This window comes from Aspergillus ochraceoroseus, assembly GCF_002846915.1.
Source record: "Aspergillus ochraceoroseus IBT 24754 chromosome Unknown P175scaffold_1, whole genome shotgun sequence".
In the NCBI taxonomy this organism is placed as follows: domain Eukaryota; kingdom Fungi; phylum Ascomycota; class Eurotiomycetes; order Eurotiales; family Aspergillaceae; genus Aspergillus; species Aspergillus ochraceoroseus.
In genome coordinates, this window is record NW_024468476.1 from 139,371 (window position 1) to 158,444 (window position 19,074).

Consider the following 19,074-nt stretch of genomic DNA (forward strand, 5'->3'; position numbering starts at 1 on the left):
GGTTTCCATAACGGCCTAATTAATATCTAGATATAGAGAACTTTGCGGGTGACAAGCCAGCGTGCATCATGTCGGAGATGACGCCCGAAACCCGATATGATGGATAGCTCTGGGGGGGGGGGGGGAAGGAAACTCGAGCAAGAAATCGAGCCGACAGCAATGAAATAATTCAAATACTGCGTCGTGTCGCATAGAATGGCATCTCGGTGCGCTAGATGATTCGTGTCTTAACTCATTACTATTCTACATCGTCCGCGGAACCATGCCTCAGAAAGAGTACTGCCCAAAGGGATATCAAGAGATCCAATCCCAAGGGTCTAGCTCTGCCGTACATCTTCACTCTGCAGACTCGAACAAACCATCTTTTGATTTTTCATTTGAAACAATCCGGGAAAATCTTTTCCGGGTGACCTTCACTTCGCAAGACCGCCCTCTTCCTCCCTATCCAAGTGTGCAGAAGCCGGCGACGGACTTGTCTGGTATTCAGATATCTACGACCAGCGGCCCCTTCCAGAAATCCATTGAAATTGGCAATGTCAATGCCGTAGTAGACTGGGAGAATGCCCCAGTGGTCTCACTGTCATGGAAAGGCGATAATAAGCCTTTGTACCGGGATTTGCCTTTGCGCTCGTATGTGGCAGACGGGGAGGGAGTTGCACACTATTCGGAGCATGACCGTACAGCGTTTCACGTTGGACTAGGAGAAAAGACTGCCCCAATGGATCTGACAGGCCGTTATTTCCAGCTGTCTGCCACAGATAGCTTTGGGTACGACGTTTATAACACCGATCCCTTGTATAAACACATCCCTCTTCTAGTCAAGGCAACCCCCAGCGGGTGCATCGGTATCTTTTCCACCACGCACGGCAGGGGAAGCTGGTCGGTCGGCTCTGAAGTGGACGGTCTCTGGGGACATTTCAAGATTTACCGTCAGGACTATGGAGGCCTTGAGCAGTACCTCATTGTCGGAAAGACTCTCAAGGATGTTGTGAAGTCATACGCGGCGTTAGTGGGGTTTCCTCTCCTTGTCCCCCGATGGGCTTATGGATACATTTCCGGTGGCTACAAATACACCATGATGGATGAACCCCCTGCTCACCAGGCACTTATGGAGTTTGCCGATAAACTCAGGGAACATGACATCCCTTGCTCTGCACACCAGATGAGTTCGGGCTACTCTATCGCAGAGACTGAACCGAAAGTGCGCAACGTCTTTACATGGAACAGATACCGATTCCCGAACCCAGAGAAGTGGATTGCCCAGTATCACTCCCGCGGCATTCGCCTGTTATCTAACATTAAACCTTTCCTGTTGTCATCGCACCCAGATTTTGAGAACCTACTGGACGGAAACGGATTCTTCCGAGATCTAGAGTCTGGCAAGCCAGGTTATATGCGACTTTGGAGTGCTGGTGGCGGGACAGGGGGTGATGGCTGCCACATCGACTTTACTTCAGCTGTTGCCTTCAAGTGGTGGTATGACGGGGTTCAAAGCCTAAAGCGTGCTGGAATCGACGGCATGTGGAATGATAACAATGAATATACCCTCCCAAGCGATGACTGGAGAGTTATCCTTGATGAGCCGACGGTCAGCGAAGCGGCCAAAAAACAGACCAAGGATAATTCCGTTGGTCTCTGGGGTCGTGCTATGCACACCGAACTCATGGGTAAAGCCTCGTATGAAGGGCTGAGAGATATGGAGCCCAAACACCGGCCGTTTGTCCTTACTCGCAGTGCGACAGCTGGGACTATGCGCTACGCAACCAGCACCTGGAGTGGCGACAACGTGACGAGCTGGGAAGGTATGAAAGGCGCGAATGCCTTGTCTCTGAATTCCGGGATCTCTCTCCTACAGGTGAGGCTATGAAATAAAAAAAAAAAAAAATACTGCTCGCATAGGACTGAGGAACTAACATAAGCTTTAGTGTACGGGCCACGATATTGGGGGATTTGAAGGTATGCCATTGATTTCTGAAGACTCATATTGGAAGAACAGGTAGCTAAAACCTCTTTTCAGGACCACAACCATCTCCTGAGCTCCTTCTTCGATGGGTACAATTAGGTATCTATTCCCCGCGATTCGCCATCAACTGTTTCAAAACATCACCCGGAAACAACTCCGTTGGCGAGGTTATTGAGCCCTGGATGTATCCTGAGATCACTCCTCTGATTCGCGATACGATTAAACGCCGCTACGAGATCCTCCCCTATATTTATTCCCTGGGCCTGGAAAGTCACTTCTTTGCCTCTCCTCCCCAGCGCTGGGTAGGATGGGGCTACGAGGTTGATCCAGAGGTGTGGACAAAACCCCTAAAGAGAGGAGAAGAGCAGTACTGGTTCGGTGATACAATCCTTGTTGGAGGGGTTTATGAACCGGGTGTGAGTGTCGCGAGAATGTATTTACCGCGAAAGTCGAACGACACCTTTGATTACGGATACGTCAACATGAATGCTCCGTACGCGTATTTCGCTTCTGGCCAATGGGTGCAGGTGGCTTCAGAGTGGCAGCAGAGTATTCCGATACTGGCTAAAATTGGGGGTGCTATTCCGGTGGGAAAATCAGTCCAGACAAGAATTGTCGGCGATGAAACAGCAGCATCCCTAGCAGTGGAAGAACTAGACGACTATCGAGGAGTTGAGATCTTCCCCCCCAAAGGCAGTTCGCATGGCAATGTATTCTCCACGACTTGGATGGAAGATGACGGAATCTCCGTTGACCCTAAGGTATCTCGTTACACTATCAGCTATAGCTCCACTGATGACAGGGTGCTGGTAAGCTTCACCAAGGATGAAGAGAGCGGATTTGTTCCTGCTTGGAAAAATCTGGATATTGTTCTGCACAATGGTGACCAGAGACGGGTTGTCTCGGACATGGGTAAAACGGTTGAATATAGCCGGACCGATTCACGCGGGCGCAAGGTATATACCTTGACATACTAGAGTATTCTTGATACAGTGCATGCTTCGCTAGGGTGTAAAAGAAGAATACACAAGTTCGACTACATCTTACTTCCAAGCTTCGGGTTGCCCTGCCAATCAATGATTACAGGGATACATATGGAATGCTCTGTGGAAAGAAAGGGTTAGCTGCACAAGGGACACTCAGTCAATCGGTACAGAGTATTGTAAGAGTTTTTACACGTTCGATTAGGATTATGGATCCTATATTATGTCTAGTTTTAGGATTGAAATCCTAGAGTAAATACAGGTCTGATATCACCCAGCATCAGTAGGCTACATACTCATTACTCTCGCTGTTATGGGCACTCGAATACCTATCGCTCGAGATGCGCGCGGCTCTTGTAAGGTTACCTTTGCCCCTCATGCAGGTAAGGTCGCGAAAAAGTGGGCGTATAGGGGCAAGACTCCCGGCAGTAATGCCTAAGTTTGCTTCAGCGTTGGACCATATTGTCGCCTGGAAGGTTGAGGCTGGTTTACTGTCAAACTTGCACCCATGATGTAGGTAAAAGGAGGGGGGCCACTTACATAGAAAATCTGGACTCGTTATGCGGTGCAGAAAAGGGATTCGGACAATCACCCCAGCGCTTGCACTAGAAATAGCAGCATTGGTTAGACGAGAAGAGTCCGCTGGGAGGGAAGGAGGAGAACCAACATGCAACCAATTCCAAGAATGACTGCGATTCCAAGCTTTGCGCGATGGCTGATTCTCAGATTCCATATCAACACCGCAGGCAGAATTCCAATGGTCAGATCACACGCTGTGGCCGCCGCACTATAAAAATACGCGATTCCGAGCAAAGTGTTGGTGTTCAAACACTTGCCTTGCATCGTTAATCGACCCCAATAGTACGCAACCGGTGTGCATTGAAATATGGTAAAGAAGAAAAAAATGAGCCCTGCTATGGTCGACAGCGCCATCACGCCGTAAAGGATGCCAAAAAACACTCGATCGATGACCAATCGAAGAAGCATGACGGCAATCGACATCCTCATCATCGTGCATGTAACCACGTAAAACAGTTGGGCCAGCCACCAGTACTATTGATTTGGATTAGCTCGAGCTTCACAAGCGAAAGGAATCGCGGCTGGACACTCACTAACATGGCGAGTTGAAAATCATCCGGTCGACTTTGAAAATACTCTGCCTTCTTCCCAATGCCATAGGTTGTCCCGATGATTCCACATATGGCGAATCCAATGTTAAATATCTGTATAAGGCTCGTCAAAAAAAAAGAAAAGAAAAGAAAAGAAAAGGCCGGCATGGTCTGGGTATCACCCACCATCGCGGTGACCATTAAAGAGTCATCCCACCCAAACGCCTTGACGATTCTAAGACGTACATAACATCGGAGACAAACAGTGACCAGCGAAATACCCAGTAGCACAGACGTAGAAATCAAAATGGCATTGCTTCTACCGCTTGACATTTTGAGTAGGTCTATGTACAGGCATTGGAGAGGAAATTGGTCCGAGGGAAGAGAAGATTCAAATGCGTCACATTCTTTGGTTACGCCCCCCGGCTTGACGTAATTCACCTTTCTTTGCCGTGGGGTTTATTTTGACTTTGGTATTTCCCGCTTACCGACTCCCTTCTCCAGTATATATTGATGAGAGGTCGTCAAACTATGACGGTAGAAAGTTGACCGAAATGAATTCAATTGGGTCTAACTAGGAAATAGAGAGAAGGAGAGATGTGTCACAGTGCGAAGCCGTAGTACCTATCTAGTTAGATTCTGCCTTGACTGTCCACCCTTATTCCTGTATTTAAGCCATGTTATCCTTAATCTTGTTATAGCTCTTCAAGCTATGTCCTGTCTATTACCTGACACTTATTATTCTACTATTCTATCTAGTTAGCTCTTAATTAATAAATATCTAAATCTAACTCTGCCCCCTAATATTATATAACTCCTCTCTACTAGGAGTTAATTACTATTATTATGCCTGCCTTACTATCTATATTACTTAAAGATATGGAAACCCTCCTATATAATACCCCTAATAAATTAAGATAATATATTATTAAGATATACTAGTTCTCTATTACTATTATAAAAGAACTTTATAAATTATTTATTCTATATTTTATTATTACTAATCTTTTTAACTATATTTAATAGAAAGATAATATAATTAAGTACTAGAAAATATAAGTTAAAGAAATCTAATAAGAGTTATTTAAAGTACTTATTTAAAATAATATACTTTCTTAATTATTATCTCCTTTTAAAAGAGATACTAATATTACTATTTCTCTTATTATTATTATTACTTTTATTATATTTATTTCTATTACTTAAATCTCTAAATAACTTTCTAATCCTAATAAATTTAATAGCTAATAAAGTAACCTAAGATACTTTATTTCTTAAATCTACTAGAAAATAACTATAAATTTTAATTATTTTCTAATTCTAAATAGTAAAATAGCTTATATAACTAGTTATTTTAAAAAAATCTTATATACCTAAATCTTATTATATATTTAAAATAAAATCTATAAATTAAGTAATTATATTAAGATTTTAGAAATTCTAGAAAAAGCTTTTAGAAACCTAAATTTAAAAATTAATATTTATATTAATTTATTCTATCTTTAATAAATTTATTATAAATTTAGTATTTTTTTTATTAAATTTTAATATCTTATATTAGAAGAAAATATAAATAAAGATATTTTATTTATAATTCTAGAATAGGCTATTAATTAAAAACTTTAAAAAATATTAATATACTTTAAGACCTTATTATAATATTATAACTTTATTAATTATTTATAAAATCTAGAAAATTACTACTATTATTATATAAGTACTATTCTATCCCTATTTATAAAGAATTCCTAGTCTTCCTAATCTATTTTAAAGCTAACTCCTGCTACCTAAATTCCTATAATCTTTATTAATCCTATTATTATTACTACTCCTACTAAAAATCTAATAGACTTATTTATTATCTATTACCTTAATTATTAAATCTAATATCTATATTACTACTATAGTAGTACTAACTACCTAGTAAGTAGCTATTTATACCCTAACTAAAGACTAACTAGCTATATTTCTATATCTACTACTAAACTAGACCTATACCCCCTATTAACTAGAATCCTACCTACTAAACACTCTATATTCCCTAAATTAAAAAATAGAGTATCTCTAACCTAAGCTATAATTAGGGATATCCCTAATACTCTCTTTACCTATTAAAGGCTGTAATAACTAGAATAATAATAAAGAAGAAAAATTATTAATCTAAATTAATAATCTTATCTATTAATCTAGAGACTCCTAATAAGACTTTACTAATCTTTATTATAATTAACTTTAGAATTAAGAATAAATATTTTATAGACTATAATTAAATTATAAATAATTAATTAAAGATACTACTATTAAAGAATCCTATCTTATTAAGAGGATTTAATAATACTTTAGTAAAGTCTAGTAATATTATTTATTTTATTTATTTAATTTAAAAAATTTATAATTATATTAAAAAAAATACTACTTTTCTTATAATTTAACTTATATACTTTCCTATTATTCTTAACTTACTTTAATTAAAGATCTATAATCCCTAGATTAAATTTATTAATTATACTATTTTATTTAAAAGCCCTTATTATAGAAAATACTATAATATATTTCTAAAGTTTATAAAAATTTTAGTATTATATAATATATTATTAAAAGCTTCTTCCTAATATCTTAATTCCTGCCCTAAATTTCTAAAAAATTAAGATATTATTAAAATCTTAATTACTACCTATACTATATATACCTGCTATAGATATTAGATATTTACTATTATTATTATTAATATTAAAGCTACTTTAAACCCTATTATTATTATTAAATCTAAGTTATAAGAATAACTATTCCTTAAGTTTACTAAGTTCTATAATATATTCTTATTAAAGAAGGCTAAGTACTTACTATTCTACTAACTTAATAATTATAAGATTAAACTACTATCTAGAAAAATCCTATTTTTTAGGAGTTTATATAGCATGTCTTAAGATAAATTAAAAGTTTTAAAGGAATAGATTAAAAAAAATTTAAAAAAAGATTTTATTTACTCTAATTTCTTTTTTACTATATTCCCTATCTTATTTATAAAAAAACCTAAAGGAGGCCTATAATTCTATATAGATTATTAAGCTCTAAATATAATTATTATAAAAGATTATTATTTACTATTACTAATAAAAGAAATACTAAATAATTTAAAAGAGATAAAATATTTCTTAAAAATTAATATTATTTCTATTTTTAATAATCTATAAATTAAGAAAGGACAAGAATATCTTATTACCTTTTAAATTTAATTAAGCCTGTTTAAATCCTTAATAATATTATTTAGGCTTACTAGAGCCCTAGTATTATTCTAGAGATTTATTAATAAAGTCCTATATAATTATTTAGATATCTTCTATATTATATATCTAGATAATATTCTAATTTATAACTAAACTTATACTAAATATACTTATTATATCTAATAAATATTAGAATACTTATAAGTAGTAAGACTTTATATTAAATTTAATAAATATAAATTCTTTATACATGAGATAAAGTTCCTAAAATTAATTATAGATAGAAATAGCTTTTAAATAAATTTTAATAAAGTAAAAATAATTATTAAGTAAGAAATATTAACCTATCTAATTAATATTTAAGTCTTTATTAGCTTTAGGAACTTTTATTATTAATTTATTTATAATTTTTTAAAAATTATTAAATTATTAGTTAATCTAATTAAAAAAAATATTAATTTTAATTAGATACTTACTTACTAAAAAATATTTAAATAATTAAAAGCTACTTTTATAAATACCCTAATACTAAAACTTTTTAACTAGTTAAAAAATATAATTCTAGAAATTAATATTTTTAATTATATATTTACTAGAGTACTATTATAATATAATAATAAAAATATATTATATCTTATTATATTTTTTTCTAAGAAATATTTTATAATAAAATATAATTATAAGATTTATAATAAAAAATTATTAATTATTATTTACTACTTTAAAAAATAGTACTTTAAATTAAAAAGAACTTTATTACCTATAAAGATTATTATAGATTACTAGAATTTAAAATATTTTATATTAATTAAGCTATTAAATTATTAATAAGCCTGCTAGTCTAAATTTCTATTAAAATTTAACTTCTAAATATATTACTACCCCAGGAAGTTAGATACTAAGCCTAATATACTAACTAGAAGATTAGAGGACCTATCTAAGGAGGAGAATAAATAACTCCTTTACTAGAGCTAGACTATCCTAAAATCTAAAAACCTGCTACTTAAGACTATTACTAATCTAAAACTAAATACTAATAGCTAATATTAAGTATACTTTACTAAATAACTTATTATTAATAAATTAATCTCCCTACTACTAATATTATAACTACTATTTAATAAAGCTTATTTATAAGATAAGAAGTTCTAGTTTATTTTAAATATTTTAAAGAATAATCTATTAAGATATCTTAATATTATACTAGCTAATTATAGATATATTAGTCTATATTTAAGATACTAAAACTAACTTTATATGCCTAATTATAATAAGATAAAAGCTAAAATACTAAGACTCTATTATAAAAATCCTGCTATTAAATATTTTAGAAAAATTAAAATATATAAATTAATATTATATAAATATTTCTAACCTAGAATTTATAAGTATATTAATTAATAAATCTAGAATTATTATTTCTATTACTAAATTATTCCTTCTTAAAAAGTAAAGTAAGGAATATTAAGATCTTTATTAATTTTTAAATATACCTAATAAGATATAAGTATAGACTTTATTATATACTTATTATTAAGTAATAGTTATAATACTATTCTAATTATAATTAATTATTTAATAAAGATAAAGTACTTCCTTCCTTATATTAGAATAATTAATACTAAAGGGGTAGCTAATCTATTCTTTAAGTATATTTAAAAACTCTATAATATCCCTAAAATAATTATATTAGATTATAAAGTCTAATTTATTATTATTTTTTAAAAATACTTAATATCCTGCTTAAAAATCTATAATTTATTATTTATTATTTATTATTCTAAGATTAATAATTAAATTAAATATACTAATACTATTTTAGAATAATACTTATAAGTATATATATTATATTTATAAGATAATTAGTCTAAATAGCTATTAATAGCTAAGTTTACTATTAACTCTATCTATTCTAAGTTTATAAGAGTATTATTATTTATAGCTAATTATAGATTTTACCTAATATTAGGGTTTAAATTAAGCTACCTTACTATCTATCTTATTAAGAAAAATATTAAGAAGTTTATTAATATTATATATAAGATTTATAAGTTTATTTATATTAAAATTTTATTTATTTAAGTTTATTATAAAGTATAAGTTAATTATTAAAGATAATTTATATATTACTATATTATAAAGTAAGAAGTCTAGCTAGATACTTATAATATTTAAATACTCTACCTATAAAAAAAATTAGATTAAAAGAACTTTAGGCTATATTATATTAAGAAGATTATTAGCCTATATACTTATAAATTTAAACTACTTAAAAATATAAGAATTTATCTTATATTTAATATATTTTTACTCTACCCTATTATTAATAACCCTCTATTTAATTAATACTTTAATTTACTACTACCTATTAAAGTAGAAGGATTAAAAGAATAGAAAGTTAAAGAAGTTTTTAATTTTTAATAAGTTTATTAAAACTATAGTAAATTTAAGCTATAATATATTATTAAATAGATTAGATATAATAAGCTAATTAAAGAGCCTGCTAAATATTTAGAGAATACCTACTAACTAATAAATAATTATTATCTTTATTATCCTAAGAAACCCTAGCTAATTCCTCCCTAGTCTTAATAGAGTTCGACCCTAAGAAGGGGGGTACTATTATAGTGTGAAGCTATAGTACCTATCTAGTTAGATTCTGCCTTGACTATCCACCCTTATTCCTATATTTAAGCCATGTTATCCTTAATCCTATTATAGCTCTTTAAGCTATGTCCTGTCTATTACCTGACACCTACTGTTCTGCTGTTCTGTCTGGTTAGCTCCTAGTCAATGAATATCTGAATCCGACTCTGCCCCCTGACAGATGCTTGGAGGAAGCATAGAGATCTAGAAGGAAACAGTGGCCTTAAATACATAGAGTAGTCATGTGTCACTATCTTCTTCTTTATGGTAATACTACTTTATAGTGGTACTAGTTATATTTATTAAGTATAGTACTCTAATATACCCTTTTTAGTAATATATTTATTTTATAAAGCTATTTAAAGTTTATCTCTAATCTACTAAAACTTAACTTCTTAATAAATTTATTAAATTTTATAGTTAGTAATATCTTAATTAGCCTATTAGTAATATTATTCTCTTTATTAATTATTTATAGTTAAATTTTACTATTTTTAATTATCTCTTTAATAAAGAAGTAGTAAATATTTATTTAATAAAATATAGATATATAATTTAATTTCTTTACTAAAGTAATAATATTTATAGAATTAATATATAAAGATATAATATTTTTTATAGATTTTTTTAATTTAATAGTTATATATAGCTTTTATAATTATATAACTAGCTTTATTATTATATTTTATATAATAAATTTAGTAATAATTAAATTTAAAATAACTAGTAATTACTTTACTAATCTTTATATAATTAGTACTTTAAATATAAAAAATATAAAATTTTTTATTAATTTCTTATCTTTATAATCTATATAAGAGGTATTAATATATATATATAATAAATTATTTAAATAGTCTAAGATTATTATATAATCTAAGATCTTTTTTAAATATTAGAAAACTTATTTAATTATATTATAGTTTAACTTACTAGAATTATAATTTTTTTATAGTAATTATATTATTATATATTAAATATCTAGTTAGGTTTAAATAGTAATCTAATTTAAAGATCTAGTTAGCTCCTAGTAGTAAGTAATATTATCTTTACCTATAGAGGCATATATAGTATCTAGAATAATATTACTAGTATCTAGTATCTTTTTAGTTAATTTCTATCCTAGAGTTATTAATATATTATATAGCTAAAGATTATAAAAATTCTATTTATAGAGTATTTTTTGGATATATATATATTAGGATATTAATATTAGATTATTAAGTAGTCTATAAATATTATATTCTAAGAATTATATAGGTTTATCTAGTTACTTTAACTTAAAATATTTTTCTAGCTTATCTATAAATTATTAAATATTTATTTTATTAGGGCTAGCAACTATTATATTATTAATATAAATAATAAGTATTAATTACTAGTCTAGATTATAATAGAAGTATAGGTCTTTATTAATTACCTTTATATTAATTTTTACTAGAATATTATAAAATTCTTTATATTAAAGAAATACTAATTATTATAATTTATATAAGGCTTAGAGTAGTAAATATACTATATTATCTTACTTATTAAAATTAATTAATTAATATATATAAATCTTTTAATTCTTAATTATTATATTAAGATAGGTAGTTACTATATTAAATTATACTTATTTTAAATTAAAATAAGTAACTATACTTAAAAATAGCTTTACTAAAGTATCTACTATTATTAGAGAGTAGACTTAATTAAAATTTATATCTAATTTTTAGAAGTTTTTATATATAACCTATTTTATATAGAATTATAATATATTATTATTTATATTTAATTTTAAATTATATATTTATTTTCCGAGTAAGATCTTTATATTTTTTAATAATAATATAAATTTATAAATTTAAATAGCTTTAAACTTACTAATTTAACTTTATATTACTTATATCTAGTAATCCTTTTATAATAACTTTATTACTTAGGTATAGGTCTATAGAATTCTAACTTTATAAGTCTTTATAGGCTTGATTTCTAGTATAAAATTATTAGGATCTAGTAATATAGTATCTAGTAATATTATAATAATTATATTAGATAATTCTTCTAGCTTTAAATAAGATCCTGGTAGATAAGATATTTCTAGAAGTATTTTTAAAGGTAATATAAACTAGAATTAAGATTATTATTCCTATTTTACCTTCTCTTCTTATAATTACTTTACCTACTTATCTTTAAAGTAAATACTTTAGTATTAACTTTTTATAAATCTTGAAGATCTTTATAGAGTAGTAATATTATTACTAGTATTATTACTAGTAGGATTTTATACCTTTACTAGGTTAACTATTTTTATATTTCTAATATTAAATTTAACTTACTTTCTAGTCTTTAAATATTTTCTTTTTAGTATATCTAGAGTTATTAGAGTATAGTTATCTTTAGAAGATTTTAAAACTAGTAAGATCTCTCTATATTAGATAAATAATTCTAGAAGCCTTTATATTAGTTATAATATTAATATTCTTTTAAAAATAAGTTAACTAGTATATAGATTATCTATAATAAAATAGTTAATTATTCCTTTATATCTATCCTATCTAGATTATTTCTCTATACTAGGTCTTACTATCTCTTCTATATCCTTGCTAATTGCTTGATTATTTTACTTAGTAATAGTTTTAGAAATAGCTCTAGAGGCTAGTATCTGCTCTGGTATAATGAGCTTGGTAGTTTTGAAGATAGCCCTAGGGGCAGCCCTAGAGGCAGGTGGCTGCTCAGGTATGATGAGTTTGATACCTGCCTCTAGATTGGGTAGGCTTGGTTTAGGTAGGGCTAGATTAGGTATTAATATTTGAATTCTTCCTATAATAATCTTATTATTATTTATTAATAATAAGGTTTAGGAAATAATATTATTTTAAGATATATTATTATAGATTATTCTTTCTTTTTTAGTATTAATAGATATAGTTACTCTAGATAGACTATTATTATTTAGTTTTAATTTATTAGGAAGTTATAGTTATATTCTATTTATTTTATTAATATTACTTTTATTAAATATTATATTCCTTAACTAAATTATCTTCCCTATATCTAGATATTATATCTTATAGATATAATCTCTATTATATCTAACTAGTTAACTAATTTTTATTCTAGGTAATATTTTCATACTTTTAACTTTATTTTTATATAGGATATTTATAAATATCTTATATCTTTATATATAAATATATTATAAATTAATATCTTTAATTAGAATATTTAATCCTTTATAAAAAAATTATATAAATAGCTTTTCTTTATTATTATCTTCTCTAACTAACCTATTTAAAATATGGACTGCTATATCTATACTATATAGCTATATAGTTAGCTCTATTTTTACTTATATATATATTATATAGGTAGTCTGGATTATATAGCTACTAAATTATTTAATAGTACTGTTTTTCTTAGGGGTTTGTAGTAGTATTAGTTTATATATAGTACTAAAATCCTTACTCTATCTAGTATACTTATTAAATTTAGGAGTAGAGTTAAATCTAACCCTTCTAATATAGATACTAGTTATATTTAGCTAATTATTATATATTTCCTTTAATATCTTTAAAAATTTACTTTTTACCTTTAAATATTATATAAAAAGGTATCTAGAATAATTATCTAGAATTAGTAGGATATACCTAATACTATCTCTTCTAATTAGTTTAATTTCTTAGAGATTTATATATATAAATTGTAATAGTTTTATTATATATAGTTATGGTTTTTAGGATATCTTTTTCTTTAATTTTAATAATTAGCATACTTTGCAGTATAGTTTAGTATTCTAATTAGTAGGCAAGTTATTAGTAGGTAAGTTATTACTTTTATTATAAAGTATTGCCTTGTTATACTTTAATTATTTAATGGATAGATAATCTAATTATTAATATAATAAGTCTATTAGTATGGTAGGTATGATTACTACTTTATTTAGAACTAAAAATAGGATATTATTATCTAAGATAGTATATCTAATTACCTTATTTATTACTATCTTATGAATATATTAATTTTTTAAGTTAAAATAGATTCCTAATTCTATTTTTATTCTTTTTACTAGTATTAGATTATATAATATATTTAGATTCTAAAAATATTCTATTTAGTATAATATTAAAGTATTATTATCTAATTTAAATTAAATTATTACTTTTCTATAATCTTAGGAATATACTATTTTATTATTAGAAATAATAAAATTATAATTCTTAAAGTTATTTAGATCTTTAATTAGGTTATTAAAAAAATTATAATTATTATATATTATATAGCCTACTCTAGAGTTATATAATTACTTATTCTTAAAAATAATTAATATTAAAATTATTAGTATATTAACTCTAGATAGTATAAAATTATTAGTATCTAGAATAGTATTAGCTTATATAGTTAGGGTAATAGCTTAATTTTAAGTTAAATTATTCTTATTTTTTAACTTATATAGCTTAAAATATTAAAGTATTTGTCATGGCATAGCTGTGTATCTATCTGGTTAGATTCTGCCCTAACTGTCCGCCTCTACTCCTATATTTAAGCCATGTTGCCCCTAATCCTATTATAGCTCTTCAAGCTACATCCTTGTCCTGACCTGACCCCTACCTGTTATACCTATATGTAGATAGCCTGAATATATACCCTGCTATTAGCTATACCTACTGCCTGCCTGCTCCCCATGACATTATATAGCTCCTACCCCAGGTGTGGCTACTACTAGCATGTCAAAATAACCTGAACTACCCCTAATTATAGATTTAGTTAAGGAGTTTATAAGCTATACAGTCAGTGATCACCTGACGCCCGGTCCCACCTGACGCCCGATTTCCCCTTACTAACTATTTTTTTAATAATTTTCAACAACTTATATCTCAACTAATATAGGTTTAATTAAAGCCATGATAGAAGCAATCAACTTGTTAAAGATTAGTAATTTAATTAATTATACTAAGATTACAAAAGAGTTTAGTATTAATTAGATAATATTATTAAGATACTACTATAGAGTATAACACCCTAAAAACCACTAATATAAGTAATAGTAAGTTCTTACTAATTAATATAAAAAAGAACTAATAAACTATATTAATAAGCTTATTAAGTAAGGCCTCTTTATATCCCATGAGATACTTTAGAATTTTATAAAGGAAATTACTAGTAAGAAGCCTAGAAAATACTAGCCTAGGTACTTTATAAAGTATTACTAAGATAATCTTATCTTAACCTATATAATAGTTATTAATACTGCGTGAAAATAAGCTAATTCTATATATAAATATACTCTATATTTTAAGTTATTAAGCTAGAAAATATAATAATATAAATTATAGCTAGAGGATATCTATAATATAGATAAAAAAGGATTTTTTATTAAAATACTAGTTAAAGATCTTAGGATCTTCTTAAAGTAGAAATATATAACTAAAGGAAGGCTTAAGTAATACTTATAAGATAGAAATTATAAATAGATAACTTTAATTACTTATATTTATACTAATAGAACCTCTCTTTTACTAAGTCTTATTTACTAGGCTTTTACTAGTAATATATAAGATTCCTAATTTTAAGACTTTAATCCTAAACTTTATTCTTGCTTTTTTATTTCTTCTACAAGTAATTAAACTAATAATAAGCTAGAATATACCTAGTTAACTAATATATTTAACCACAAGACTAAGGACAAGGCACGCAGGCAATAAAGGCTTCTTATCCTTAATAATTATAGATCTTACCTTATTATAAAATTTATTAATTACTATAATATTAATAAGATTTTATTAATAATATATCTATCTTATTTAACTTATTTACTATAATTATTTAATATTAGGATCTTTAGCCCTCTCTCTATTACTTATAGTAAGAATCTTAAGGACTTTCTATATAAATTAATAGGCCTTAATTATATTACTAAATAGGACTTCTTTTACCTTTTCTAGCTAGCCTAGAAACAAGTCTTATTAATAAAAAATATCCTTTCTTTATAGTAAACTATAGGAATATAGCTACTAAATCTAGAAATAATTCTAGTTTAATTTAATAAATAGAATAATTCTAGGCCCTTCTTAAGTAATTCCTTATACTCTATCTTATAGGTAGAGAACTAGTAGAAAATTAAGAAGCTTTTAAATTAAATTATTACTAATATATATAATAAAAATACTAAGAAATTAAGCTTAATAATATATTACCTTTTTATAGAGAATATTATCCTAAAATTATATTACTAAGGTCTTGAATTAGCCCTCTAAAATAAGAAAAAAAAGTATTAATATAAAAAATCCTTATAGTTTAAGCTTATAACTCCTAAAAATAATAGTATAATTTTTTACTCTTCTTAAAAGATTTAGCAGGCTTATAATCTTTAAATATAAAAAAATAAAGCTATATAACTTACTAAGATATTAAAGGAGTAAGAGAAGGTCTATTAATAGCTTATTAAAGAGAAGAAATAATACTTGCTTAAAGAGTAAAAAAGAAATCAAGTATTTTAATAAGAATTATAGTTACTAGAGGTAGAGTAAAAAAAATAATAAAAGGAGGATATTTATTTAGTAAAGAAGATAGATTACTAGCTTTAAAATAACTTCTAACAGGTAAAGAAATCTCTAAAGAAGGTCTTTAAAGCTTTATACTAGTAAAAATCTATAAAAACCAGGCTAATAATACTTATAGAAGTCCTAGAGGCCCCTTTAATAGTAAATTATTAAGGCCGTGAGATCTAGCTCCTATAGTACTTTCAGACTAATTAAAAACTATATATAGAGTCCTAATAATAACTATATTTATCTACTAAAAGATCACGCGATAATAATAATTATATATAGTTGAATTGCTTCATATTCAATATTACTGGTGGTAGTGAAATCGGGCGTCAGGTGGGACCAGGCATCAGGTGATCACCAACTGTATTACTAATAATCCTGCTACCTAGATTATTTATCTTAGGTCCTATAATAAATATACTAATTCCCTGAAAAAGGAGATTCATGCCCTCTAAAATTAAGCTAATAAAGCTAGCCTAGAGCTAGCTAAAAAGAAGGGAGTAGTACTATACTAGAAAAAAGAATTAAAAGTAATCTAATAAAAGTTAATTAAGTCTAAGCATATATTTACTATATTATAGGTTATTACTACTTTTATTATACTTACTCTTACTACTACTCCTACCCCTACTAAACATGCTCTCCTTACTAAAGCTATAGTAGCTAATATAATAAGAGTATTTATACCTATTTCTACTAGTCCTTCCTCTAGTACCTATCTTAGTAAGAAACTCCCTAACCTATAAGAGTTTAATAGTACTTATTCTAATCTTTATTACTTTATATAATAGATCTATAGTAAAATAAATACTAATCTAGATTATTTCCTAGCTACTAAAGCCTGACTAACCTATATAATAAGATATCTGACTAGAAAGGCTTATAAACTAATCCTGCCTAAAATAAGACTTAATATTCTCTAGTTCTTAGATTATCCTAACCTACTTAACTATCTAGAAATAGTATTTAAAGACCCTAATTAAGTTTAAAATACTTAGAACTACCTTTATAGTTAGAAATAGAGAAACTTAGACTTTAATACTTACTTTATAGAGTTCTATTACCTTGCTCTAGAAGAAGAAATACTTAATAATTTTCTAATATCTTTCTTAACCTAAAATATTTTAGTTAAACTCTAAAATATATTACTTTATAACCCTATCCTATTCTAAGACTTTTAAGAATATACTAACTATCTCTAGTTACTAGAAAACTACTACTACTAACACTAGCTATAAGTATCCTGTTCTCGCCTGATATCTAGTTCCCACTATCCTAGCCTGGTAGCACCAAGGAATCTCCCTAGTTCTGTCCCATCTAGTTGCCCAGTCACACCCCCCGCGCCCAGAAGAGATTCAGATGCTATAGACCTATCCCATGCCCGCCGCGCACCATACTCCCCCAGGGGAGGACAATATAAGCGCAAGGAATGCTTCTGCTATGGAAACAGGGCACACTATGTAAAGGACTGCCCCTTACCTGACCAACGCCCTGTACAAATCCAAGAGCAGACAAATGCACCAGCATATCATCGCCGCTACCCTGGAAAGCCTGGACCCTAGGAATGCTTCGCTGGAGCTCAGCCTAAGAGAGGGGATACTGTCACGGTGTAGCCATGTACCTATCTGGTTAGATTCTGCCCTAACTATCCACCTCTACTCCTGTATTTAAGCCATATTACCCCTAATCCTGTTATAGCTCTTCGAGCTATGTCCTTGTCCTGACCTGACCCCTACCTGTTGTACCTGTACGCAGATAGCCTGAATATACACCCTGCTGTTAGCTACACCTACTGCCTGCCTGCTCCCCGTGACAGTATTAAAATTAGTCTTTATCTTTTTTTCTACTTATTAATTACTAAATATAGATAGTCTTTAGTATTATATTTTTTCTTCTTATAAAATAAGTATAGTATTCTAAGTTTCTTAAATTACTTTAATTAATAGTTAATATAGCTAGTAATTATTATATTCTATAATAATATATATTTTTATTATTATTATTACCTTCTTTTATTATTTATTATTAGTTAAGAATTTAGTATATTTATAGCTAGTATTATAATATTAGATATAATATTAGATAATAGATTCTTTTAAATCTTGTTCTTTATTATATTATATATAGTATAAAAATATTTCTATATAATTATTTTAATAAGATTATTATCTAGATTATTTAAGATTAAATTTATAAAATTTATATTATTTTTTTAAGTTTCTAAAGTATTATAGTAATTATTTAATAAAATATAATAATTATTTTTAATTTATTAAAAGTATTTATTTTCTAAATAAAGTCTAATATAAATTTATTAATAATTATATAATTTTTATACTTAATTTTAATAACTTCTCTCTATATTTAATATATATATTTTTAATTACTATTAATAACTATTCTTTATAATTTCTATATAAAATTATCTATAAAAATATATAAAATAATATTTATTAGTAGTTTCTCTACTAGTTTCTTACTTATTAAATATAATATTTAACTAGTTATTATTTATAAAAGAAGTTCTTATAATTTATACTTAAGATTATTAAGTTATAGTCTAGGAATATTACTTTTAAGAAACTTATCTATCTTATAAAGCTTTAGCTCTAT

At 27.6% G+C, this 19,074-nt stretch overlaps 2 protein-coding genes across 2 annotated transcripts; one reads left to right on the forward strand and one right to left on the reverse strand.

Annotated features, from left to right (window-relative positions):
* The first annotated feature begins 122 nt into the window (after positions 1-122).
* On the forward strand, positions 123-3,181 carry P175DRAFT_0552976 (putative alpha-glucosidase). Its single transcript, XM_040900456.1, has 3 exons — positions 123-1,855; positions 1,926-1,956; positions 2,018-3,181. The coding sequence occupies exons 1-3, from the start codon at positions 263-265 to the stop codon at positions 2,938-2,940; spliced, it is 2,547 nt and encodes an 848-aa protein (XP_040755052.1). The 5' UTR covers positions 123-262; the 3' UTR covers positions 2,941-3,181.
* P175DRAFT_0496823 (uncharacterized protein) lies at positions 3,174-4,610 on the reverse strand. Its single transcript, XM_040896148.1, has 5 exons — positions 4,242-4,610; positions 4,059-4,169; positions 3,614-3,999; positions 3,487-3,551; positions 3,174-3,429 (listed from the first exon to the last, which is right to left on the reverse strand). Exons 1-5 carry the CDS (start codon positions 4,386-4,388, stop codon positions 3,227-3,229), a joined length of 912 nt encoding a protein of 303 aa, XP_040755053.1. The 5' UTR covers positions 4,389-4,610; the 3' UTR covers positions 3,174-3,226.
* Between the last annotated feature and the right edge of the window lie 14,464 nt (positions 4,611-19,074).

Bases quoted from the DNA above. Each gene is read 5' to 3' on its own strand.
- P175DRAFT_0496823 (XM_040896148.1), bottom strand. From the start codon at position 4,388: ATGTCAAGCGGTAGAAGCAATGCCATTTTGATTTCTACGTCTGTGCTA. The intron at 4,000-4,058 runs GTGAGTGTCCAG...CCAAATCAATAG, and splicing joins ATTTTCAACTCGCCATGTTA to TACTGGTGGCTGGCCCAACT. The intron at 3,552-3,613 runs GTTGGTTCTCCT...TGCTATTTCTAG, and splicing joins ATTCTTGGAATTGGTTGCAT to TGCAAGCGCTGGGGTGATTG.
- P175DRAFT_0552976 (XM_040900456.1), top strand. From the start codon at position 263: ATGCCTCAGAAAGAGTACTGCCCAAAGGGATATCAAGAGATCCAATCC. The intron at 1,856-1,925 runs GTGAGGCTATGA...CATAAGCTTTAG, and splicing joins CCGGGATCTCTCTCCTACAG to TGTACGGGCCACGATATTGG. The intron at 1,957-2,017 runs GTATGCCATTGA...ACCTCTTTTCAG, and splicing joins CGATATTGGGGGATTTGAAG to GACCACAACCATCTCCTGAG.